The 26,617-nt window shown below is 40.7% G+C and overlaps 1 protein-coding gene across 2 annotated transcripts in view; it reads left to right on the forward strand.

Annotated features, from left to right (window-relative positions):
- The window catches only part of rev3l (REV3 like, DNA directed polymerase zeta catalytic subunit), a 187,291-nt gene that overhangs the window by 57,605 nt on the left and 103,069 nt on the right, over nt 1-26,617 (forward strand). For both annotated transcript variants that reach the window (XM_072551797.1, XM_072551806.1), the window contains exons 2-6: nt 8,546-8,735; nt 10,208-10,282; nt 15,875-16,035; nt 17,557-17,737; nt 22,308-22,402. In XM_072551797.1, coding sequence (XP_072407898.1) covers nt 8,546-8,735; nt 10,208-10,282; nt 15,875-16,035; nt 17,557-17,737; nt 22,308-22,402 — 702 coding nt within the window. The remainder of the gene's footprint in view (nt 1-8,545; nt 8,736-10,207; nt 10,283-15,874; nt 16,036-17,556; nt 17,738-22,307; nt 22,403-26,617) is intronic.

The following is a 26,617-nucleotide window of genomic DNA, read 5'->3' on the forward strand; positions in this document are numbered from 1 at the left end:
CGAATGATCAGACCTCAACAAAGGATTCCCCTTCATCTCCCTCCGCCCACGTATCAGTGAATTTAATACATGCTGTGACGTCTAACACTTCCGCCGCTTCCAGCTCCGAGCTTACTTTCACAATCAGGACTCCTGCCCACCTCCAACACACTGCATCCATCTGGGCACCCCATGCTGGCCTATTACTTGCCCTCGACCTCTTCATTTCCAACCGCCGCTGGGACATTAACCACCTCAACCTGTCTACCCCACTCCAACCTCTCCCCCTCAACACGCAGCCCTCCAATCCCTCTGCTCCAATTCTGACCTCCCCATCAAGCCAGCAGATAAAGGGGGGTGCAGTGGTAGTCTGGCGCACTGACATCTACACCGCTGAAGCCAAATGCTAACTGGAGGAAACCTCTTTCTACCGTCCCCTCGACCATGACCCCACCCCCCCATCACCAAACCATCAGCTCCCAGACCATACAGAACCTCATCACCTCAGGAGATCTCCCACTCTCAGCTTCCAACCTCATAGTCCGGGAACCCCGCACTGCCCGGTTCTACCTCCTTCCCAAGATCTACAAGCCTGACACCCTGGCCAACCCATTCTCTCAGCGTGCTCCTGCCCCACTGAACTCATCTACCAACCTCAACACTGTCCTATTTCCATCCCCCCACCCCCCCACAGTCCAGGAGCTCCCCACATACATTTGAGACACCACCCACACCCTCCACCTCCTCCAAGACTTCGTTTCCCTGGCTCCCAATGCCTCATTCACCATGGATATCCAGTCCCTCTACACCTCCATCCGCCATGACCAGGGCCTCCATGCTCTCCGTTCTTTCTCTCCTGACATCCCCAACAGTACCCTTTCACCGACACTCATTCGTTTGGCCGAACTGGTCCTCACCCTTAACAATTTCTCCTTTGAATCCTCCCACTTTCTCCAGACCAAAAGGGTAGCCATGGGCACCCGTATGGGCCCTAGCTATGCCTGTCTCTTTGGCTATGTAGAACAGTCCATCTTCCGTAATTACACCGACACCACTCCCCACCTCTTCCTCCGCTACATTGACTGCATTGGCACCACCTCGTGCTCCCGCGAGGAGGTTGAGAATTTATCAACTTCACCAACACATTCCATCCTGACCTTTAAATTCACCTGGACTATCTCTGACACCTCCCTCCCCTTCCTGGACCTCTCCATCTCCATTAATAATGACCGACATTTTTTCACAAACCCACCGACTCCCGCAGCTACCTTGATTACACCTCTTCCCACCTTACCTCCTGCAAAAATGCCATCCCATATTCCCAATTCCTCCACATCCGCCGTATCTGCTCCCAGGAGGACCAGTTCCACCACAGAACACACCAGATGGCCTCCTTCTTTAGAGACCACAATTTCCCTTCCCACATGGTTAAAGATGCCCTCCAACGCATCTCGTTCATATCCCGCACCTCCACCCTCAGACCCCACCCCCCCCAACCGTAACAAGGACAGAACACCCCTGGTGCTCACCTTCCAACCTTCACATAAACCAAATCATCTGCCGACATTCTGCCACCTCCAAATGGACCCCACCACCAGGGATATATTTCCCTCCCCACCCCTCTTCTGCCTTCCGCAAAGACTGTTCCTTCCGTGACTTCCTGGTCAGGTCCACGGCCGCCCCTCCCCCCCCGGTCCTGGCACCTTCCCCTGCCACCACAGGAATTGCAAAACCTGTGCCCACACATCCTCCTTCCCCTCCATCCAAGGCCCTAAAGGAGCCTTCCACATCCATCAAAGTTTTACTTGCACATCCACACATGTCATTTATTGTATCTGTTGCTCCCGATGCGGTCTCCTCTACATTGCTAGGAGGCGCCCAGTCTCCCCAGAGCACTTTGGGAACATCTCTGGGGCACCTGCCCCAATCAACCACACCGCCCTATGGCCCAACATTTCAACTCCCCCTCCCACTCGGCCCAGGAACTCCATGTCCTTGGCATACTTCACCGTCACTCCCTCACCACCCGACGCCTGGAGGAAGAACGCCTCCTCTTCTGCCTCTGAACACTTCAACCCCAGGGCATCAATGTGAACTTTAACAGTTTCCTCGTTTTCCCCTTTTCCTTCCCCCCCCCCCCCCCCCCCCCCCACCTCACCCCAGTTCCAAACTTCCAGCTCAGCACTGTCCCCATGACTTGTCCTACCTGCCTATCTTGTTTTCCACCTATCCACTCCACCCTCCTCCCTGACCTATCAGCTTCATCCCCACCCCCACTCACCTATTGTACTCTATTCTACTTTCTCCCACCCCCACCCTGCTCTCATTTATCTCTCCACCCCTCAGGCACTCTGCCTGAATTTCTGATGAAGGACTTTTGCCCGAAATGTAGATTTTACTACTCCTCGGATGCTGCCTGAATTGCTGTGCTTTTCCAGCACCACTCTACTCTAGAATCTGGTTTCCAGCAGTTGCGGTCACTGTTTTTTACCTGTCTGATCGAAGGCAGAGAATTGGGATAAAAGGTTCTTTTTTGGAATGGCAGCTAAAAGGTTCTTTTAGCTGCCATTCCAAAAAAGAACCTTTTATCCCAATTCTCTGCCTTCGGTCAGACGGGTAAAAAAACAATGACTGCAGCTGCTGGAAACCAGATTCTAGAGTGGTGTGAGGTCTTGCACTTTGGGGGGAAAAAAGAACAGGCATAGACTATTTACTAAATGGTGAGAAAATTCATAAAGCCAAAGTACAAAGGGCTCTGGGAGTGCTAGTCCAGGATTCTCTAAAGGTTGACTTGCAGGTTGAGACTGTGGTTAAGAAAGCAAATATAATGTTGTCATTTTATCTCCGGGTTGGAATGTAAAAGAATGATGTGCTACTGAGCCTTTATAAAGCTCTAATTGGGCCCTATTTAGCACACTGTATCCAGTTTTGGGCCCCACACCTCAGGAAGACATACTGGTTATGGAGCGTGTCCAGCAGAGATTCACATGGATGATCCCTGGAATTGTAGGCCTAACATACAATGAACGGCTAAGGATCCTGGGATTGTATTCATTAGAGCTGAAAAAATGTGCTGGAAAAGCACAGCAGGTCAGGCAGCATCCAAGGAGCAGAAGAATCGACGTTTTGGGCATAGAAGAAGGGCTTATGCCTGAAACATCAATTCTTCTGCTCCTTGGATGCTGTCTGACCTGTGCATTTCCAGCAACACACTTTTCAGCTCTGATCTCCAGCATCTGCAGTCCTCACTTTCTCCTTGTATTCATTATAGTTTAGAAGGTTGAGGGGAAATCTAATAGAAACTTACAAGATAATACATGGCTTAGAAAGGGTGGATGTGGGGATACTAGGACCCGTGAGTACAGCCTGAGAGTTAGAGGCGGTCAATTTAAAACTGAAATGAGAAGATACTACTTCAGCCAGAGACTGGTAGGCCCATGGACTTCATTGCCACGGAGCGCAGTGGAGGCTGGGATGTTAAATGTCTTCAAGGCAGAGATTGATAAATTCTTAATCTCGCAAGAAATTAAGGGCTACGGGGAGAGTGCGGTTAAGTGGCGTTGAAATGCCTATCAGCCATGATTGAATGGCAGAGTGGATGCGATGGGCTGAATGGCCTTACTTTAACTTCTATTTCTTATGGTCTAAGTTTTGAGTTTTGTGAAACAAGAGGTTTAGCTGAGCATGATTCAGATAAGAACTTGCAGTTAACAATGGAGTGCTGGAGGCAAGGGTAGTGAGTTAACAAGGTGGAAAAGCATTCATTATGTAGAGCCATTTAACAATGTTGAAAGCATTCAGTATATAAGGTCAGTTTAACAGGTGAAGAGTATTCATTATGTGAAGCCAGTTATTCATTGTGTAACAACCGATGGCTTAATCTTTACTATTGACCCTCGCTGATTGTAATGGTACTCCGTATGTATGTTGCCTTATTTGGGTGTTTCTCCCTGTAAAATGACTTGTTTGAAATTCTACAATGCCTATTTTGAAAAAGCAATTGTCAGTGGTCATGCTTTAGCCAGATGAGAGTATTGCATTAACATATATCTTTGCAGTGTTTTTAATGCGGAGTGTTCACAAAAAGAAGTGTTTTAATTTTGATTTAAGGTTGTAGAGAATATTAAACTTAAGGTTGAGCTGTTTCAGTTCTTAGTATTACTATTTGTATTACAACTACAACTACAACTACAACATTGGTCCCCTTCATATTGAAAGTTCAAAGAATGTTGATCTCTATCAAAGTTGTACAGTTACTGGTCTGTAATCACTAATTCCGACTGTTTTATTTGGAAAGTTTCATTTGGAGGACCTATTTTAATCTATTCTGCATTTGCTTTCCATGAATATTTGAGATTTTAAATCTGAACTGAAACTGTCTTCATTGGCTAAAACACAAACATTTTGTTGTTTTCTTGTTCCAGATTTTTTGCAATACTTTTTCCTGACAGCTTTCACATTAACTATGTATTAACTTGTTAAAGGAAAATAATTTTTGAATAACCTGAATGGGTCCCCCGAGGGTTCGAATTTAGGACCATTCATTGTTGTTTATAATTGACTGAATTGTTTAGGCAGGACAATTTTAGAAGTTTATGGATTGTATAAAACTTGATAATGTCTTAAATGGTGAACAGAGTAACAGACTTCAAGATGACTGTGTCTGTCTATTTCAACATTCTCAATCTAGTATAGTTAAGTGTGACTGTCTCCATACTGAAAGCCACCTTAGCAAGGAAGGAGTGAGAGAAAAAATACAAAGATACTTTCAGCAGCTATCATTGTCTCCTAGAGTTTCTCCATTCACAGGTAAAGCATGCCACTCACCTCTCTGAATCCGTTGGATCAGGTTATAATCAGCTCTTGATTCAGGAGCATGAAAAGTGCAGAAGCCAATAATGGTGAAGAGGAGGTCCGTATGCTTTTTGTCAGTGGTTTTCCTATGGATATGAAACCATGTGAGCTTTACCTTCTCTTTTCGATCATTTTTAAGGGATGTGAAGGCTCACTGATCAGCCAGTTGGCTTTGTTACGTTTGACGGCAGCGGGAGCATAAGCAGCAAAGAATGCTGCGTTCACCTACGCTGCTGCTGCTGCAGCTGCCACACTTCACACTCTGATGTGCTGGTATCCTCTATCTGAAGCATCTCTGCAAAGGTGGGAGTCTCGTCAGTTTTAAGTATTTATCGGCCCCTATCCAAGAATTCAAATATCTCTGTGGAGTGATGCCAAAGGACAGACTGGATTTTGTTTTCAGGTTGGACCTTACTGAAGGAGATTTTGAATAACTGGTTGGTCTGCACTCAACTTGGAGAGGGTGGAGTGGTCACTAAGGATTGTGGATTTAAGAACTTTACTGGTGAAATTTTTTTTTCCACGTGGAAGGATCCTGTAGATTCTATCTACTGCATGGACGAGTAATTTTTATTATCATTGCATGTTGTGTGTCAATAGCTTAATTACTGGCAGTAAGATTCTTATGAAGGTGGTAGTGTCATCTAGATGGTTATCACGCAAGGATAACAGGAGTGAATGAGAAAGTGTATAAGATATGAATGATTAGGGAAAGAGTTAAGTTTAGGGTTGCTTGACAAAAACTCAGCTAACGTGACTTTGCCCAGATAAGAAGTTGCAGTAAGCAATGAGGTGCTGGAGACAAGGGTAGTGGTTTAGCAAGGTGAAGAACATCTATTGTGTAATACCAGTTAATGAGATGAACATCTTTTGCATCATGCCAGATGACTTAATCTTTACTGTTGATGGGTGACCGTTACAATCAGCAAGCAATCAGTAAACATGTTGCTTTATTTGGATGCTGCTCCCTATAAGTGACTATAATTTCTTAAGAATCTGCTGGTCGTGAGAAGACCATGAACACTCATCTCTGCATACATGCACGGTCGCTGCCTTTCCAGGGTTTGGGATAAAGATGAAGAAAGTAGAGCTATACTGTGTCTGAGTGTTTTGCTCTGATACGGAAACTGGGCAACTATGGGAGATGGTACACGTTGCTGCTACTGAGCATTGGTGATGGAGGGAATGAATGTTGATGTAGTACCAATCAAGTGGGCTGTTTTGCTCCAGGGTGGTGTCCAGCTTTTCAAATATGGAACTGCAGTCATCCAGGTGTCAGATTCTTTTCCTGAGGGTTCGCACACAATATGCAATTCTCACACACTAACATTTGCAAACAGTTAAAGTTTATTAAAACCTGAACAAGCTAGGTGACCCCTTTTAACCCTCTTCGCAGACATGTGACATAAAGTATAAGCGGCCCTGAACAAAGAAATCACATCCCTTTTTGCAGGTCAGTTGGTAATAGTCACAGATACTCTGGCCACTCTCCCTCTGTCACATTACCTCTGGTACAATTGGTTGCGGGGTGGGGGACAGTAGGATGAGGTCATCCTCTGAGATGATTCCCCTGGTCCTGGGGAATCGTTGTGCAAATGATTTCCTGTCTCTGCAATTTCCCCAAGACCATGCAGGTGTGACATACTGAGTTTTGGGGGATGGCTGAGAGCATTTCTGAATGGAAGGCACGGAATTAGTTTAATTTGATAATAACAGGAGAGTGGTAGTAGTAGACAGGAGATGACTGTCTGTCTAAATGGAATGGGAGTCATCTGCATTCCTGCATGAATGTCATCCCTGCCCATTTCCAGAATGTTCAGTCAGTGTAGTTTAACTCTTTAGTATAATACTAATGAGAGAGAGAGAGACCAAGTTAATCTTTTAACATTACACAGGCAAGTGAGCAATATTTCATCACATTTCTGATTTGTGCCATGTAAATGGTGGACAGGCTTTGGGGAGTCGAAAGGGGAGTTTCCTGGTCTCTGACCTGATCTTGTATTGCATAATGTCCGTGGCTAGTCCAGTTCAGTTTCTGTTCAATGGTGACACCCAGGATATTGATAGGGATTGAGTGATGGTAATGCCACTGAATATCTAGGGCCAATGTAGGAATGTTACTTGTAACTTTATGGCCCAAACCCGGATAATATCCAGGTCATGGTGCAGAGCATTGTGGGGTGTTCAGCGAATGTCGCAGTTTCTGACCTTAATGATGAAGGGAAGGTCATTTGAAGCTGACTAACATGGTTGGGCCTCACTCCTTTCTCTGGGGAGCCCTGGAGCTGAGATAACTGACCTCTAACAACCATAACCATTTTTCTTTTGTGTTAGGTATGACTCCAACCAGTGGAGAGTTTATCCCAGATTCCCATCAATTGCAGTGTTTTATTAGATCATCTTCATGCTAGACTTCGGACAAATGCAGCTTAGATTACGAGGGCAGACACTGACAAGGGTTAAGAATGTTTGTTCATTCGGTTCGATTTCCTCCCAACCACTGAATTTACTGTTATGTTGTGAGGTTGGCAGTTACTAACTGCATATCTTCACCTCCCCTCTGGAATTTAGCTGTTTTATCCATGTTTGAACCAAGTCTGTAATGATGTCAGGAGCTGAGTTGCCCTAACGAAACTCACCCAAGTGACTGTGAGCAGATTATTACTAAACAAGAGCTGCTTAATAGCTGTGTTGATACCATATCTTAGTTTCATGATCCCTGAAGAAGGGCTTATGCCCGAAATGTCGATTCTCCTGCTGCTCAGATGCTGCCTGGCCTGCTGTGTTTTTCCAGCACCACATTTTTCAACTCTTAGTTTCATGATTGAGAGTAAAGTAGTGATATGCTAGTTGGCAAGGTTGATTTTGTCTTGCTCTTTAATATACCAGGACATGCTTGTGCAATTTTTCCATATTGCCCAGTAGATACCAGTGTGGAAAGTTGCCTGGTATGTCCAGTTAGAATTAGGCTATGTAATTATCACTTAAAATATACATGCAAGCTTTGTGCAAAGTTGATTGTAAAATCTCATGCAGTAAATTCTGAGATGCCTTTGGCTTTTGCTTTATCCATTTGAAAATGGCTTTGAACTAACCATACAGTCGTATGGTAATTAGTGAACTCCTTTCAGTTTTTTTCTAGGATAATGGTTAAGTGTGTGTGTCTCTGCCTGCAGCCAGTTCAGTTTCTTCCTAATCACAGTATTTACTGTTGTTGCTTTATTGAGGTGAGCAGTTACTAACTGCATAACTTCCCAAGGTTATCACCTGGGATGATTGGCTGTATTTCCTTTGAGTTAATTCAGGATGGCACTGGATGCAGTCTGGAAGTAAATATAGCAAAGTGTGATCAAGTGATGTCTTTTTAAAAAAAAAAGGAAATATAATTTTAAAAAACTTTTATAGATGCTAGAAATCTGAAACAAAAGTCAAATATGCTGGAGAAATTCAGCAGGTCTAGCAACATCTGTAGAGCGAAAAGGAGTGAACATGTATAGTCAATGATCTTAGAACTGAAAATTGAAAATGTAATCTGTTTGCTCTGGTTAAAAATAGCTAAATTTTTGTTTAGCATTTCAGACTAATGTATTAAAATGTTTTGCACCTGGTAAGATTTGGTCATTATTTTTGCAGTTAGCTTTCCAGTGCAGGTTTGATGGCTTATTTCATTTTTATTGAAATGTACAATGGTTCTCCCAATCTCTGTTTCTAGGTCAGAAGACTTGTCTCCATTTGCATGGCAAATTTCCATACTTTTATGTTCCATATGATGGGTACGGGCAGCAACCAGAACGGTATCTTCGTCAGTTCGCTTTCAGCATCGACCGAGCACTAAATGTATCACTGGGTAATCCTTCCTCCAGTGTACAGCATGTGTTCAGGGTATCACTTGTATCGGGAATGTAAGTGGAATCAATTATCTAGCAATGGGTGTTGTATGCTGGTTTGTTTGAGTAGTGAGTGTATTTAAATGTTAATATTAATTTCTTCATTTGACTATGTTTTAAAATGTCTATTCTACCTGCAATACAGAGATTTTGTACCTCCCAAGATTATCTGAAAATTTAGATCAAAAATAGCAATAATAACCATTCCAGGTAGATGATCTAAGGAAGGATCAGGGTCCAGATTTTTAGTACAACTATATGTAAACCAAAGTGTTACAGTTATGCTTACTGCTTTACTGTACAATACTGGAGATGAACATAGATTTGGAAATGGTCAAAGGAAACGAGGACTATTTCATGTTACAACTATAGTTGGTCACCTGAAGTAGTATTATTTTCGAAAACATTGGAATTTTGTAATTATACTTCTCCAAAAAATTAGATATTTAAACTTGCAGCAAATAAGATTAGCACCTTGTTGCCAGCAGCAACACCATGCCTGTTCCATGCTGGGACTCTTATTTGAATTGCTTGAAGGCAACTAGCTGCATGCTGGGCTGCTGAACATTTCCAGCATTTTCTTGCTTTTTTTTGTGACTGCCAATATCTGCAGTGTTTTGCACTGTGATGTGGAGTTATTTTGGATCTGCTGCTAAGAGGTAGCATATAAATGAAGAGGAGAGGCTTAAATATAATTCCTTGGGAGACAGCTGTGTAGGAATGAGATGTTCAGACTGATTTATTAGGCAAGAGTGCAACTAAGTGAAGGCAGACCTATTGTGCAGGATGGTACAAAATGGGTATAAGGGTGATGTGGTTTTTGAAGGCTACAGAGACTATAACGAGTGTTAGAATACGATAGTCACAGAATGAAATATTATTATTTAGAGCTGTTTTGTTACATAGCAGATATCTGAAAGAGAATTAAATGCTGAATTGCAGGAAAATAAGCATATGTTTACATATGACTTCCCATTCAAGGACTTTAAGGAAAAGGAGGCTGGAAATAGGTTGTGATGGTTGCTTTTAAAAAGGTGGAAAGCAAGGGCTGGTGAGAACCATTTAGAATGTACAGTAGCATTGGTATAACGCTTCTTTTAAGCCTGTAAGTAATTGGAGGGGAGATTATTCTTGGTGGACGCAGATCTGCTTTAGAATGCAAGCATCATGTGCCTGAAAAGCATTAGAACTGGGAGATAACCTGATGTACATTAAAGAGTTTTATTATACATGTATAGATTAAGAAAATAATGTTCAATGTTATACCACACCTTAAGAATTTTTAATTGAGCAATTTTAAAAAGATTGGACAAAACTTTTCTGGTTAATGTTTTAGGGCATAAACTTCTTACTTGTAAGAAACTTTACATTTGTTAACTTCTGCTATAATTCCATTTGGTGTTGTGGTTTAACACATAAACCACAATGTTCCATTTGTAATGTTGAGTTTGATACAAAGTGGTTAAAATCATACTATTGTTTTGCAGGCCATTTTATGGCTTTCATGAGAGAGAAAAACAATTCATGAAGATTTATCTATACAATCCTTTGATGGTTAAAAGGTACAGTATGTTTCTTTACAGTTATAAACTTTTTTTACCATTTGCATAATAAGTATTGAATTTAGTCTGTTATGGAACATTTCTATTTCTGGGTTAATATCATGGTTGAAAGATAAGTGTAACACTTTGTCAACTGACATATTTACTTCTATCTGTCCTGAGCAATTCTTTTACATTTGAGTGTAACATATGAAAGTTGAGTTTTTTTTTGTGATCCTATCTATTAGTGTTACAATCCAAATATTGCTGCTTGTCATAGAAATTGAGTCTAAAGAATGCAGAGAAATAAACCATAGTTTTAAAACCCATTCACGTTACAGAAGAGGTGGTTCGGGAAGTTTGGAGAATATGAAGGCGGTTAAACCTCAGTGACCTGATCTAATGTATCCCAGAACATTGTGGGAAGTAAGAGGAAATGGAGACCCCTTGCAGAAATATCTGCATCATCTATAACTACAGTTGATGACTGGAAGGTGGCAAATGTTTTACCTTTGCTTAAGAAAGGGTGTAAGGAGAAACCAGGGATCTATAGAACGGAGTCTGATTTGGGTAAATTATTGGCAATGATCATAAAAGGTAGGATTTATGGACACTTAGAAAGTTGAAAATTGATTTAAGGCTGGTCAGCAAGGCAAAAATTGATTTATGGTTTTGTGTGAGGAAAATAGTGTCTCGCAAACTTTGAGTTTGTTTTCGAGGAAATTACCAAAGATTGGTAGATCAGTAGGTGTTGTTTATTTTGGATTTCAGTCAAGCCTTTGACAAGATACTGCATGATAGACTAATTTAATAAAGTTAGGTCACATGGGATTCATGGTGAGCCTGCCCGTTGGATACATAATTGGTTTGACAGGAGACAGTAATGGTGGAGTGTTGCTTCTCAGATTGGACCCCTGGGCCAGTAGTGTTCCACAGGGATCGGTTATGGGTCCTTTTTTTTTTGTAATTTTTATATAAATGATTTGGATGAGAATGTAGAAGACAAGGTGAGTAAAGTTGTGGACGAACCAAAATTGGTGGCATTGTGGACAGGTGAAGATCACTTTCTAACATCACAAATGGGTTTTGATTAAAATGGGGGACAAGGGGCTAAAATGGCAGACTGAGTTCAATCTGGATAAATGTGAGGTATTGCATTTTGGTACAAACAAACAATTAATGGTAGGGCCTTGGGTAGTGTTGTAGAACAGAGGGACCTAGGGGTGCAGGTACATAATTCTTTCAAGTTTGTGTCACATACAAACAGGATGGTTAAAAAGGCATTTGGCATGCTTGCCTGCATTGCTCAGTTATTTGAGTATAGAAGTTGAGACATCATGTTGAGGTTGTATAAGGCATGGGTGAGGCCTCTTGAGTACGGTGTCCACTTTTGGTCGTCCAGTCATAGGAAGGATATTATCAAGTTGGAGAAGGTTCAGAAGAGATTTACTGAGATGTTGCTGGTTATGGACGGTTTGAATTATAAAGGAAGGCTGGGACTTTTTTTGACGGGAGTGTAGGAGGCTGAAAGGCGATCTGATGGAAGTTTATGAAATAATTTTAAAAATCACAACACCGGGTTATAATCCAACATGTTTATTTGTAAGTACAGTGCTCCAAAAACTGGTTCCTTCATCAGGTGGCTATGGAGCAGGGTCATTAAAACAGAATTTATAGCACAAGATCAGTGTCATGCAACTAAAACAATATAGTGAACAATATATATGTAATAATGCAGAGTGGCCGGGCAGAGGCTGATAGCCAAGTTTGGTACCCATGAGGATGTTCTCAACCGGGACTTTGGATTCAGTCATACTACAGGTGACCCCACTACACTATAAACACTTTCACACACGTGCACGTGCACACAGACTCACTCTTACATATTCAGCCTCATGCAGACCCTCTCTCATACATAGGCACTGTTTCTCATACATCCCCACATTCATACCCACTCGCAGATCCTGTCAAAGGCTTATACTTCATCACACTCACTCTCACTCTACCAAGCATGCAAACCCTTGTTCTCATGTATGCACACCCATATCTATGGAGTGAATTTGAATTTGCATTTGCAGCTGTGCATTTATAGATTCATTCTATTTTGCTCACAAAGTACACAATCTGCAGGCTGTCAAACCATGTAACGTTTTATAAATTCCTACTTTTGGAAATAGAACCAGCCTAACTCTGATTGGGATATGGGCAGGCTTTAACCTCCCACCTTTTAATGTATTGTCTGAGCTGAGATGTCACTTTTTTTTAAAATAAACTTTAACATGCCTTTAGCTCGACAATGTGACTTAGAAGTCCTGGGATTCACATTAATGAACTGAAATCTGCAATCCATTCTAAAAGATGAAAGACTTAACAGCCATCTAGGTTTGTTCAAAATATTGGTTCATTTGCATGACACTGTAATCTTTTGTTGTAAGTTCTGTGTCTTATGATCCTGCTCCGCAGCTACCTGATGAAGGAGCAGTGCTCTGAAAGCTAGTACTTCAAATAAACCTGTTGGACTTTATAATTTGGTGTTGTAATTTTTAACTTTGTCCACCACAGTCCAACACTGGCACCTCCACATCATGAAATAATGAAAGGTAAAGAAAGAGTTAATGGTAGTTGCCCTTTCCCTAGGATGGGGGATTTCAAGCAAAGAGGACACACTTTTAAGGTGAGAGGTTTTTAAAAAAAAAAACACATGGGGCAAATATTTTTACAAAGGGTGGTTTGCGTGTGGAATGAACTTCCTGAGGAAGTGGTGGAAGCTGGTATAATTGCAACATTTTTAAAGATATTTGGATGCATACATAAATAGAAAAGGTTTGGAGGGACATGGGCCAGGCGAAGGCAGGTGTGAGCAGTTTTTAGTTTGGGGATTACGTTCGGCATGGACTGGTTGGGTCGAAGGGTCTGTTTCCATGCTGTATGACTCTAAAGTGTATTGTATAACTCATCCTGCGAATTTCACATCACACCCTTCGTTCTGCTATATTAAAATAGACACTTTCCATTCCATTGAGTGCCACTTAAGATCTAAATTCAAAAGTCAAACAAAATGTAATAAGGATGTAGTCCATCGTAGATTTGGCACCTGCTTATTCCACATTCTTTTTTTTGCACAAAAATTCTAATGTAGTAGGGTTCCTAAGTCTAGTTCCATGTTTATCTTTTAGATTGTACTCTTATAAATTCATCAGTTGTTACAGCATTAGGACCTTTGTTTAAAAATGTCAGTTACCTTTAAAAGTCTTGATTCATAACTTATAGTTTCTGGTTCAACATCTTCCTGATTGCTGACTCATACAGAATTCTCAAAAATGGTAATAGTGTGGTCAGAGAGTTTTAATGCAGATCATGGAATTAGGCTTTAATAGGGATGCAATTTCAGTCATTGGGATATTGAAAGTCAAGGGAACTGTTGCCGGTGATTGGGCAGACCTAAGAGATGTGGTAAGAGTTTAGAGGGAGGAGGAAGGAATGAGGCCATGGGGAGATTGAAAATTGAGAATTTTTAAATGTGGCATTGGAGAGGGATCCACTTAGTTTCACAAATACAAGTGATAGCTTACTAGGGCAGTATGATGTGGAATAAGGCTAGCAGTGGTGTAGAGGAGCTGAAATTTATGAAAGGTGGAAAATGGATGATTATCCAGTAGTGTCTTGGGATAGTCTAAGCTGTTGGTAACAAAAGCATGGGTAAGGGTTTTGGCACCCAGGATGGAGATGAACAAAATTACTTGAGTTGGAAGTAAGTGGACTTCTGTGATACAAGGTAGATATGGGATTAGCATATCAACTCCTCTAAATAGAATGCCAAAACTGGGAGAATTTTTATTAGCTAAAATAGTGCATGGTGAGGGAAATAGTCAGTAGTGATTATCAAAGGTTGGGAAGAGTGAAATCCCAATGTCTAATTGGTGAAGATTGCAGCACATCCAAACTGGATACTGGAAGGGAAATCTTCGAGGCAGAGCGGGGTCAGGAAAGGTGATGGTCTGATGCACCTGTTGTTGTCTGTATCCATATACAACTCAGCCTCACACCTTTTGCATGATATTGCTGAGAGGCAGTATTCTGCTGAGAAATTGCAACTTCACTCAGCTGTTCCTTTCAGGGATTTTTGTGATAATATGTGCAAAGGTGACCTGATTATGACTGTGTCTCTATGTAAGATTAAAACAAGGCAAGTTGGTTCCATTCAGCGGTGGTGTAAATATATAACTATATCTATGGTTGTTCATTGGACTTCAGTGTGCTGAGAATTTTTTTTTATTTTGCCTTGCATGATTTATTCCTAGTCCATCTTTGAAGTCCTATTTGTTAATTTTAACGCCTAAAAACGATTTAGTCAAGCTAGTGTTATGCTATGCAAATTAATATCAGTTAATTTTTAAATGAATCAAAATTGACACCGAGCCAAAGCTGAATTGTATAATTATCTAATGATGAAAATTAAACAAATGCTTGAGATTGAGCCTTTTGAGAATTCTATTTGGAACCAGCCCAAACAGATGCTAAGAAAATTCTTCATCTCTGGTTTGAGAATCTTGTGGCATGAAAACTGGACAAGTCTTTTTACTTCTGTGCAATGGACAGGTTGGACCGAAGGGTCTGTTTCCATGCTGTACATCTCTCTGACTCTATGCTGCACATTCTTAATTAGGTCATGACTATTCTAATTGGAGACTCTCAGGATAGATAATGTAGAAAAGGGACTCATGATGTGTCGTGAGTGCTTGGGGAAAACTTTTTTTTTGTTGGCACATTAAATTAACGGAAGTTGGAAAGAAGTGGGAAGTGATTCACATGCGGGTGCAGCAGGCAGTAAAGAAGGCACATGACATGTTGGCTTTCACAGTAAGAGAATTTTGAGTGAAGGATCAGGGTGTTTTGCTGCAATGTGAGACCACTCCTGGAAGTATTGTTGCAATTTTGACCTCCATATCTGAGGAAGGATGTAATGGTTATGGAGGGAGTGCAATGAAGGTTTGCCAAACTGATTCATCAGTTGGTAAGACAGATGTATGAAGAGAAACTGGATCAGTTAGGAATATATTCGCAACGTTTAGGAGGATGAAGGGGAATCTCAAAAACCCATAAAATTTCTCATAGCGCTACACTATAAACACAGGAAAGATTTTCCTGATGACCTGGAAGTCCAGAAAGAGGGTCATAGTCTAAAATACAGAGTCGGCCAAATAAGACTCCTTTGAGGAGAAATTTCTTCACCCAGAGTAGTGAGCTAGTGGAATTCTCAAAGCAGTTAAGGCCAAAACATTGTTTTCCAAGAAGGAATTAGGATATAATTCTTGGGGTTAAATGATCAAAGGGTATGGGGCAACAGTGGAAAATTGGATGATCAGCCATCATCACTTTGGAACAAGTGCGAAAGGGTGATGGCCTGCTCCTTCTATCTTGTCTATTTATGATTTATAACTATGCTGTTGTTCACATGAAAATTTTCTGTTTTCCTAGTGTTTTTATGGAGGCTGTAAGATTTGCAAAAATTAAATGACACAGCAATATGCTGTCGATGTAATGAAGTACTTCATTACATGAGCATTATTATTTGGATAGACTGCACCTCAAAGTTCTGCTTTTGCTTCTTAGGGTCTGTGAGTTGTTACAAGGAGGAGCTGTTATGAACAAATCCTACCAGCCATATGAAGCTCATTTACCTTACCTCCTGCAACTCTTCATTGATCATAATCTGTATGGCATGAACCTTATTCACCTTGCAGCAGTAAAATTCAGAAAAACACAGAGAAAAGGTAAAACAGTCAATTATGATTAGAAAAGAGTTTTTTAATGTAAGATTGAAAGTTGACAAAATGCAGTAACCAATCATCAGTGATATCACTGAAGCTTTCGTTTTTAAAAAAAATGTATTTCTCCGTTTGTGTTGGTAAGAATGGGTATCTTTGTTTATAGAGTCCAGTTGGCTGAAGCTAACTGTCTGTACACATTTGGTTTGGGACAGTGTATGAAGTTGAGCACCCAGAAGCTAATGTCAGTTGGAAAAATTATCAAAATTGCAATGTGGCTGGTATGAAAGTACATGTTTGAAAGCTGCTAGGCAGGTTCAGTCCTTGTCTAATTAAACAGCATTTGTTTTAATGCGCTCTCTCTCTTACCGCTTCTTACCAAATTCTCCTAAGTTAGGAGAACCTGTTGAACCTTTTTCAGGTAATGTGGATGTGTGGTTGCACTGAGTACTAAAGGTAACGTAATCAGTAATTGTGCTCTTGTGGTGTCCGACCAATACACTGGCTCAAATTCAGCTTGGTAGTTCTATATCAACCCTTACTTCCACATTTTAAGTTGATCAGAAAAAGATTTTGTAACAACTATGATGAGGCACAGTAATCCTAACATTAACTATTGAGTTTAACCAATTTCTTGTAAGAGATTCCAGATATTATGCTGGCCTCAGAGGGTATAAATAGAGATGGTAGCCTTAAAACCGCAGAGGAGCAAGTTTGCAAATTGGTCATTTTTCTTTTGCTAAGTCAGTCCGCATCAAAGTACTTTTTAGTAGGTTCTGTAAATTGGGAGTTCTAATGTCACACCTGAAGACAATGTAGGAGACAAAAAAATTAAGGAGATAAGGGAACAAAATGGAAGGAGAAATTATAATATCAGTACTGTGGAGGTGGACAGAGTAATGACTAATGATTAGAAAGTAGAAAAATCCATTAAGCGCTGTGCTGAAATTAATTTTTGTGTACTGTAAGATTCCAGTTTGTGTAATATGGGGAGGTTTCATAAAGAAAGTAGTTTGGTTACATTGTAGTTCTTTTGAAACAGTTTTTTTGAGCAGTTTTGAAATTGCCTAACTTTATGATCTGGCAATCAGTTAATATTTAATCTTTGCATCTAACTTTATGAAATATCAACCAATCTATCTATATTCTATGTCCTACTATCCTAACTACAAGAATGGAAAGCCAGTTGGCCAAGCGTAGTTGAAGCCAGTGTGTATTTGATCTAACGTCTATTTAAACTGAAACATTTACAGATGTCTACCTCCTAACTCAAGCATACCAAAGTTTGTGTATTTTATAAGTACGGAGGTCAGGTCCCAATTAATGTTCTCCATCTTGCAATAAAATACAACTGATGCGCAATTATCAAGCAGATTATGCCTCTCTTTCCGAGGCAAGCCCTTGGAGGAAGAAAACTACTATGGCTCAGTGTTTTTAAAAAAATTGTGTAAAAGCATGTTTTCTGCAGTTTGACTTGCATTTGTTTACAATGTGTCAAGTTCAAAGAGATTTGGTTTCTCACCTTAGGTGACCAACATGGAGGATGCATTCCTGAACAAACTGGTTTAGAATTGAGCAACACCAATATCAAAGAGAATGAAAAGTCTTGGAAAAGCCCCATCTCCACCAAGTCTAAGGGATCACCAGCATCAACAGAGAAGTCCTTTACCTCTTCCTTTGTAAGATGGGAGGAAAAGGACCTACCAAGGTTAGCCAGGAACAAATATTTTGGCTGTCACATTTTTTTAAATTCGAAACTCTACTTTCAGAAATAGGTTTGCCCATATTCCAATTCCAGTATTGACCTTTTACATGGGTAAAATGTTATTTTTGTCTATTTAAAGCTGGGCATGGTGGTGTCGTGGGTTTTAAGAGTCTAGTAATCCAGTGACGTGATGAAATTCTAATGTATCCAGTGGAAAGACTCCAATTCAGTAAAATATTTTCAGAAATAAAATAAATGGTATTATAGTAATTAATTTTGTGGGCGGCACAGTGGTTAGCACTGCTGCCTCACAGCGCCAGAGACCCGGGTTCAATTCCCGCCTCAGGCGACTGACTGTGTGGAGTTTGCACGTTCTCCCCGTGTCTGCGTGGGTTTCCTCCGGGTGCTCCGGTTTCCTCCCACAGTCCAAAGATGTGCAGGTCAGGTGAATTGGCCATGCTAAATTGCCCGCAGTGTTAGGTAAGGGGTAGATGTAGGGGAATGGGTGGGTTGCGCTTCGGCGGGGCGGTGTGGACTTGTTGGGCCGAAGGGCCTGTTTCCACACTGTAAGTAATCTAATCTAATCTAGCTTCCCACTCCCCAGTGCAAAGATTATTTTATTTATTTTTTCATTATACAAACCCCTCCGTAGCATTATCCAGATATCCATAGCTGCTGTTCTGACTTCATGCTTACACTTTTCACTGTTTTAGCTATGCCTGTCTGCACAGGCCCACTTCTCTCCTTGCTCAATGTTTAATGCCAGTGCTTTCAGCTGTCATGGCCCTGTGTGCAAAAGTTCTGTCTCATTACATTTGTCTCCATGGTTTACTACCTACATCTTACAATGGCATGTTTCAATCTCGTCTTTGACCACTTATCCAATTTTTCTTTCTCTCATTTCTTTACTGGTACTTTTCAATTCTACCTATTCTTGCCCTGCTTTTCTTTTAAATGAAATAGTAAGTACCTTTGCTGTGTTAAAGGCATTTTACTGATGCAATTTACCCAAGAACTGTTTGGCATTTGGCATTTGATGTCACTTTGGAGGATACTGGGCAAGATCTAACTCCATTTCACCTCAATGAAAGTATCTTCTACAATCCATAACTTCGGCCTATGCTCAGCAGCTGATTACAAAACATTTTAGTTGAGCTGCTGTACCAAGCCAGAAGTGGGAGATCTGTAAAGTTGTGCCAATAAGCAACTTGATCAAGAATGTTGTCAATATAATAATGTATATAGTTTTATAGAACAAGGAGTAGACCATTCAGCCAACTGTGGATTATGATTGCCTGTTACTCACCCTATTCCCATAAACCTGTATGTCATTGCTAATCAAAAATCTACCATCAATACCATAAATGTACTCCGACTGAGCTTCCACAGCTGTCTGTGATAAAGAACTCCAAGGGTTCACAACCCTTTAAGTAAACGTTATTTCTCCTCCTCTCACATGTAAGTGGCATCCTATTAAATTTATGTTGTGTTCCTCCAGTCCTAAGTTTGCCAAGTGGGAATTACTTTCAACTATCCTATCTATTCCTTCAAGTATTTTGTAAATTTTTAATAAGATCACCACCACAGTTTTTCCCAATCTCAATTCACAGGACAGTCTTGTCATCCCAGGAACAAATCTGATGAATTTTCATTATACTGCCTCTATGGTAATATCCCCTGAGAGACTATAACTGCAGAGTATTCTAGGTGCAAGCTAACCAAACTCCTGTACATTTAATACAAGACTTCATTGCACCTGCATGCAAGTCCTTTTGCAAAAAGGCAAACGTTCCATTAACTTTCCTAATAGCTTGCTATACCTTCATTATCAAGTTGCTGTCAGTGACTCATTGATCAGACATCTAATTTGCTTTTACATGTCTACACTTTCCAATCTCTTTCCACTTAACCTGTTCTTTTCCCACATTATATATGCCATCTGCATATTCTTTTCTATTAATTTAACCTGTCCAAATCCTCCTGAATCTGCTTTACGTATATTCCCACATAGCTTTGTGTCATCCACAAATTTGGAAATATTACATTAGGTCCCCCAATTCTAAAATCATTGATTTGGTTTGTGAACAACTGGGGCAAAGTACTGATCTGTGCAATACCCCACTAGTCACAACCTGCCAACATGAGAATGACACGTTTATTCCTACTGTTTCCTGTCTGTCATCCGATTTTTGTTAATCCACACCAGTACTTTTAATTGCATGTTTTGATTTTTTTTCCAACCAGCTTCCCCTGGAAGACTTACTTCAAACTTTGAAAGGCTTTTGTTAAGCTACACTTATTACACTCCTTTTATCAATTTTATTGCTAGCATCTTCAAAACAGCCAAGTTTGTCCAACACCATTTGCCATTTGCAAATCCATGCTGCCTATGGCCAATCAGATCATGTTCATTCAGTGTCTTTTTACCCTATCCTTTTTAATAGGTTCTTGCATTTTCCTGCCAGTGATGTAAGGCTGACTGTTCTGTAGTTCCCAGTTTTCTCTCTCACTCCCTGTGAGTGACATTTACTACCTTCCAATCTGCAGGAACCATTCCAGAATTTACTAAGGTAATCAAGAACGCATCAACTATGTCTGTAACCACTTCCTTCAACGCACTCTGGGTTGAAGACCATCAGGTCCTGGCAGATTTTTTCAATTTCAGCCTAATTACTTTCTCCATTATAATCTTAATAATGCTCATTTCTTTGAACCTCTCATTCTCCACTTGAATTTCTAGTTCTAGGAGATCGGTTATCTTCCTCAATGACAGCAGACACAAAGTAATCTTTTAGCTTCTCTGCTACTTCACTGTTGCCTATTATAAATTATGTTCATTTTTGTTTTAGACAATCATTTCCTTTTTATATACTTGAGATTTGAATTTATTTGTTTTTGCTCAATTGTATTCCTATTTCAATCACACTTTTCCTTTCAGTTCCTTGGTCCTCCTTTTATGTTTTATAAACCTCTCAGTCCTCAGAATTATTATGTTTTCTAACAGCTTTATAAGCCCATCTTTAATCTTGTGTACTACAGTGTGGAAACAGACCCTTTGGTCCACCTAGTCTATGCTGAGCATGTTCCCAAACTAAACTGGTCTTACTTGCCTGCATTTGACCTGTATCCCTCAAATCTTTCCTAATCATGTACTTATCCAAATGTCTTTTGAATGTTGTAACTGTACCTATATCCAATACTTCCTCTGGCAGTTCATTCCATACATGAACCACTTTGTTTAACAAATAAAAAGTTGTCCTCATGTCCTTTTTTTTTTGTGTTGTAAACTTTCTTTTCTCACCTTCAAAATATGTCCCTGAGTTTTGAACTCTCCGGTCCTCTGGAAAAAGATCCTCGCTATTCACCTTATCTATGCCCCTCACAGTTTTATAAACCTCCTTTTTTATAAGGTCACCCCTCAACGTCCTAGGGTTTCTAGTGAAAACAATCTCAGCCTGTTTAACCAATTTCAAAACTCAAACCTCCCATTTCTGGCAGAATTCCGGTTTTTAAAAAAAAAAAATTCTGGACCCTCTGCAATTTAATAATATCCTCCAGAACTATTCACATTCCTCCAGAAGAGGTTTCATCAATGTCCTGTGCAACCTCCACATGAAATCCCAATTCCTATACTCAAAGGTCTGAGAAATGAAGACCAGAGTGCTAAAAGCCGCCTTAACCACCCTGTCTAGCTGTGATGCTAACTTCAAAGAATTATGTAGCTGAATCCCAAAGCGTCTCTGTTCTACAACTCTATCCAGGTCACACTCATTAATTATACAAGTCCTGTCCTTGTTTGTTTTCTTTGGGGGTTTTGCTCCTTGCAGAAATGTATAGTTGTAAGACTACCAGTTGCCTATGTACGGTCATGCCTTTTAACATATTTTCTCAAACAGCGTCAGCTAATTTGTGCCTTATGCCTCCATAACTTCCTTTTTTATTCAAATTTAGCACCCTCTTTCATTGTCATACTAAATCCTCCTCGCTCTCTTGCTCTCGCTCGCTCTCGCTCTTTCTCTCTCTCTCTCTCTCGCGCGCGCGCTCTCGCTCTTGCCCCCCTCTCTCGCCCCGTTAATGCACTAAAGATTGACAGGCAAGTAGTGATCCAGTATTTGACTAGTTGAGTTCATAATGTGGATGTGATTGCAGTGTGTGTGGAAAGTGGCATTTGAGGCAGAATGTTGGACAGCACCCTATATGATGACATTGGATGAGTTATTCAGTGCCCTTTGAATTAATGGACGTCGGAAAAATCTCCTATCCAACTATTATTGGGACATGTATGGTTTGGAGTATCTAAAGGCATCTGGAGATGAGAAGCACTGTTTTTATTATTTTGATTTTTCACGATCTCCCACCAGCTGTCTGTTTTGAAAGTTAAGGTTCATTCTTCAGTTCAGAAATGTTTATTAACTTAAGCAGAACCCGTGATTATAAATTTATGATGCCTGCAAGAGACATGGACTGCATTTGGTCGCTTTCACTAATGCCAGAGAATATGACTGCAGTTTTATTGAAAAATATTAAAATAGTCTTTTTTGCAATGCATTAATAACTCTTGGTTATGTTACAGTTCTTTAGTTCTTCAGGACATTGATCGACAGAGCACTTGTGAACTTGAGGTAGATGCTGTTGCAGCTGATATAATAAATCGTTCTGAAATTGAAGGTAACTTTTTAAAGTTCTGAGATTAATGTTAATGTGTTTTCTAGCATTCTTCTATGCTAATCTCCTGAAGTTTGTATCTTTTATGAAACAATTTCATGCTGAATGTGTTTAATATGTAATAGCTGGTCATAGACCCTTTTTGAGGAATGTGGGTTACGAATGAGTGATGACCTTCTAGAGATTTCTAAAATTTAGAAGAGGCATGGATAGGGTAAATATCCAAAGTCTTATCCGAGGTGGGGGAGTTCAGAGCTAGAGGGCATAGGTTTAGGGTGAGAGGGGAAACATTTAGAAGGGACCTGAGGGGCAACCTTTTCATGCAGAGGGAGGTGTATGTTTGGAATGAGCTGCCAGAGGAAGTGGTGGAGGCTGATACAATTACAGCATTTAAAACTCCTCTGGATGGGTATATGAATAAGAGAGCTTTAGAGCGATATGGGCCAAGTGCTGGTGACTGAGACTATATTGATTCGGGATATCTGGTCAGCATGGACAAGGTGGACTGAAGGGTTTTTTCGTGCTGTACATTTTTGACTCTATGACTTGCCTTCAGTCACCACAATCACACATTGTTCAGAAATTGAAGGTAATTTTTTTAAAAACTGAGATGAATATTAATGCATTTTCTACTATATTAATCTGTGAAATTTGATTTATGTTGAAACAGTATGAAATTTGTATCTTTATGAAACAATTTTATGCTGAATGTGGTTGATGTGCAATAGCTCGTGGAATTTGGGTGTCATTGGCTAGGCCAACATTTAGAATTGTAGAATCCCTACAATGCCGATTGAGGCCATTTGGCTCATTTTTGAGTCTGTATCAACCCTCTGAAGGGCATCCCACCAAATCCACCAGCCTTGGTGTGTTGCTGTAATGTATTTTGCAGATCCAAGTGGAGAGAGTTCCGTCACATTCCTGACCTGTCTTATTCAATGTGCACAATGGTTGGGCAGATGAGTTACCACAGAATTTCCAGTCCCAGCCTGCTGTTTCAGTTGCAGCATGCATATGGCTGGTCCAGTTGGAGTTGACGGCCTAGTGGTATTCCCACTGATCTGTTAATCCAGAGACCCACCATGTTCTGCCGACCCAGGTTTGAATCCTGCCGCAGTAGGTGGTGGAATGCAAATTCAATGTTTTTTTTTAAAAATATCTAGAATATAAGAGTCCACTGATGACCATGAATCCATTGTTGATTGTCAGGGGAAAAACCCATCTGGTTCGCAAGTATCCATTTTAGGAAAAAAAACAGTAATCTGGTTTACTCTTAACTGCCCACTGCGCAATTGGGGATAGGCAACAAATACTGGCCTAGCCAGCAATGCTCTTATACCAGAAATTAATTTTTTTTCAAAGTTGATAATGGGAGATTCAGTGATGGGAAGACACAGGGATGTGACTAACTGGACCCCAGCTAGTAAATGTCACAGGAAAGTTAGATTATTTCTCATTGACATTTGATGGTGCAAATAGTATTTGTCACTTTATTAGCCCAAGCCTTGACATTTGTACAAGTCATACTGCATATGGACATGACTGTTTGTTTCAGTATCTGAGAATTTGCAAATAGTGCTAAACATTGTGCAATCATCAGCAAACAACCTCAACAATCTGACTTCATCTTGGAGATAAGGTTATTGATGAAGCTACTGAAAGTGGTTGGCCTACCTGAGGAGCTCCAGCAGTGATGCCTGGGATTGCTATGACTTTAGAATTTTGCATCAGCATCTACTGAGGAGAAGGAAATGGAAGATTTAGAATGTTGGGAAGTGGATGGTGACATCTTGAAAAATCTCCATATAGCAGAAGAGGTGCTGGATGTCTTAAAACGTGTTAAGGTGGATAAATTCCCAGGACCTGATCAGATGTTCACTAAAAATCTGGTAAGATAGGAAAGTGATTGCTGGGCACCTTGCTGAGATACTTGTGTCAACGATAGTCTCAGATGAGGTGCCTGAAGACTGGAGGTTTGCTAATGTGCTGCCACTGTTTAAAAAAGGTGGTAAGGAAAAGCCAAGGGACTACAGAATAGTGAGCCTGACATTTGTGGTGGGCGAGTTGTTGGAGGCAATCCTGAGGGACAGGATTTATATGTATTTGGAAAGAGAAGAAGTGATTAGGGATAGTCAACATTGCTTTGTGTATGGTAAATCTTTTTTATTATAACTGGATTGAGTATTTTTGAAGAAGTAATGAAGAGGATCAATGAGGGAGGAGTGGTGGACATGATCTGTATGGACCTCAGTAAGGTGTTAGACACAGTTCCTTTGTAGTAGACTGGTTAGATCATATGGAATACAAGGAAAACGAGCCATTTGGATACAGAACCGCCTCGAAGATAGACAGGGTGGTGGTGGAGAGTTGATTTTTCAGATTGGAGGTCTGTGACCAGCGGTGTGCCACAAGGATTGGTGCTGGGTCCACTGCTTTTCATCATTCATATGAATGACTTAGATTTGAACATAGGAGGTATGGTTAATAAGTTTGCAAGCAACACCAAAATTGAAGGTGTAGTGACTGAAAAAAGTTACCTCCCAGAGTACAATGAGTTTTTATTCAGATGGGCAGGTGGGGTGAGGAGTTAAAGTGGGGTAATGTTACAGCCCTTCCTGCCTGCTCTGCCTTTCAATAACATCATGGCTGATTGAACGTAAGGGTCATAGCTCCAACTCATCCATGTCGACCAGATAGTCAAAACTAATCCAGTCGGTATATGCCAGCATTTGGGCGAAACCCATCTAACCCACTCTCTACCACATGGTCACCACACATGTCGCTCGCGCTCTCGCTCTCGCCCTACTTCCATGGAGTTTAATTTGAATAAATGAGGTTCTACATTTTGGAAAGGCACTTACACTCCAAGTCCTTACCATGAAAAGGTGTATATGCCCTAAAATGTCGATTCTCCTGCTCCTTGGCTGCTGCCTGACCACCTGTGCCTTTCCAGTACTCCACACTTAGCTTGGGGAGAGTTGTTGAACAAAGATGTTGGAGTTCAGGTTCATAGTTCCTTGAAAGTGGAGTTCCAGCTGGATAGGATAGTGAAGAAGGTATTTGGTATACTATCCTTTATTGCTCACCTTCTATACTCAGTGTTCTGATCAATCATGTTGTGGCTGTGCAGACATTGGTTAGATCACTTTTGGGATATTGTGTGCAATTCTGGTCTCTCTCCTCTAGGAAGGATGTTGTGAAACTTGAAAGGGTTCAGAAAAGATTTAGAAGGATGTTGCCAGGGCTGGAAGTTTTGAGCTATAGGGAGATTTATAAAATTATCTGACTGACTTTTTTCTTCAGTCACTACAATCATCTTCCTTTGTTCTAAGTATGAAGGCAACCCGTTGAGTTTTGCCCCTCTTTCCCAATATCTCCAGTTTTGCTAGGACTACTTGATGCCGTAATTTAGTCAAAAATTGCTTTGATGTCAAAACGTCAATCCCCTCCTGAAGTTGAGCTCTTTTTAGTCCATGAGGTGAAAAAAAAATGACCCTGACAGAACCCAAGAGTGTCAGTGGACGGGTTATTCATTTGTGAGTACCACTTGACAGCACTATCCACAGTCCTTACCATCTCTTTGCTAATTGTGAGTGGACTGAAGGGGTGGAAATCCAGTTTGAATTTGTCCTGCATTTTGAGCAGGACATACTTGGCCAATTTTCCACATTGTCAGTAATAGGCCATCATAAGGATTAAGTGCTATATTTAATTCTTAAGTTGAATACCTACATAGTCATAGGAATGTACAGCACAAACAGGCCCTTCGGTCCAACTCGTCCATGCCGACCAGATATCCTAACCTAATCTAGACCCATTTGCCAGCACTTGGCCCACATCCCACCAATTCCTTCCTATTCATATACCCATCCACATGCCTTTTTTAAGTGTTGAAATTGTACAAGCCTCCACCACTTCCTCTGGCAACTCATTCTGTACATGCACACCCTCTGCTTGAAAAAGTTACCCCCTCATGTCCCTTTTATGTCTTTCCCCTCTCTCCTTAAACCTATGCCCTCTAGTTCTGGACTCCCCCCACCCCAGTGAAAATACTTTGTCTGTTTATCCCATCCATGCACCTCATGATTTTATAAATCTCGAAGGTCAACCCTCAGCCTCCAATGCTCCAGGGAAAAACAGCCCCAGCCTCTTCAGTATCTCCCTATAGCTCCAATCCTCTAATCCTGTCAACATGCTTGTAAATCTTTTCTGAACCCT

This window comes from Chiloscyllium punctatum, chromosome 3, assembly GCF_047496795.1.
Source record: "Chiloscyllium punctatum isolate Juve2018m chromosome 3, sChiPun1.3, whole genome shotgun sequence".
In the NCBI taxonomy this organism is placed as follows: Eukaryota; Metazoa; Chordata; class Chondrichthyes; order Orectolobiformes; family Hemiscylliidae; genus Chiloscyllium; species Chiloscyllium punctatum.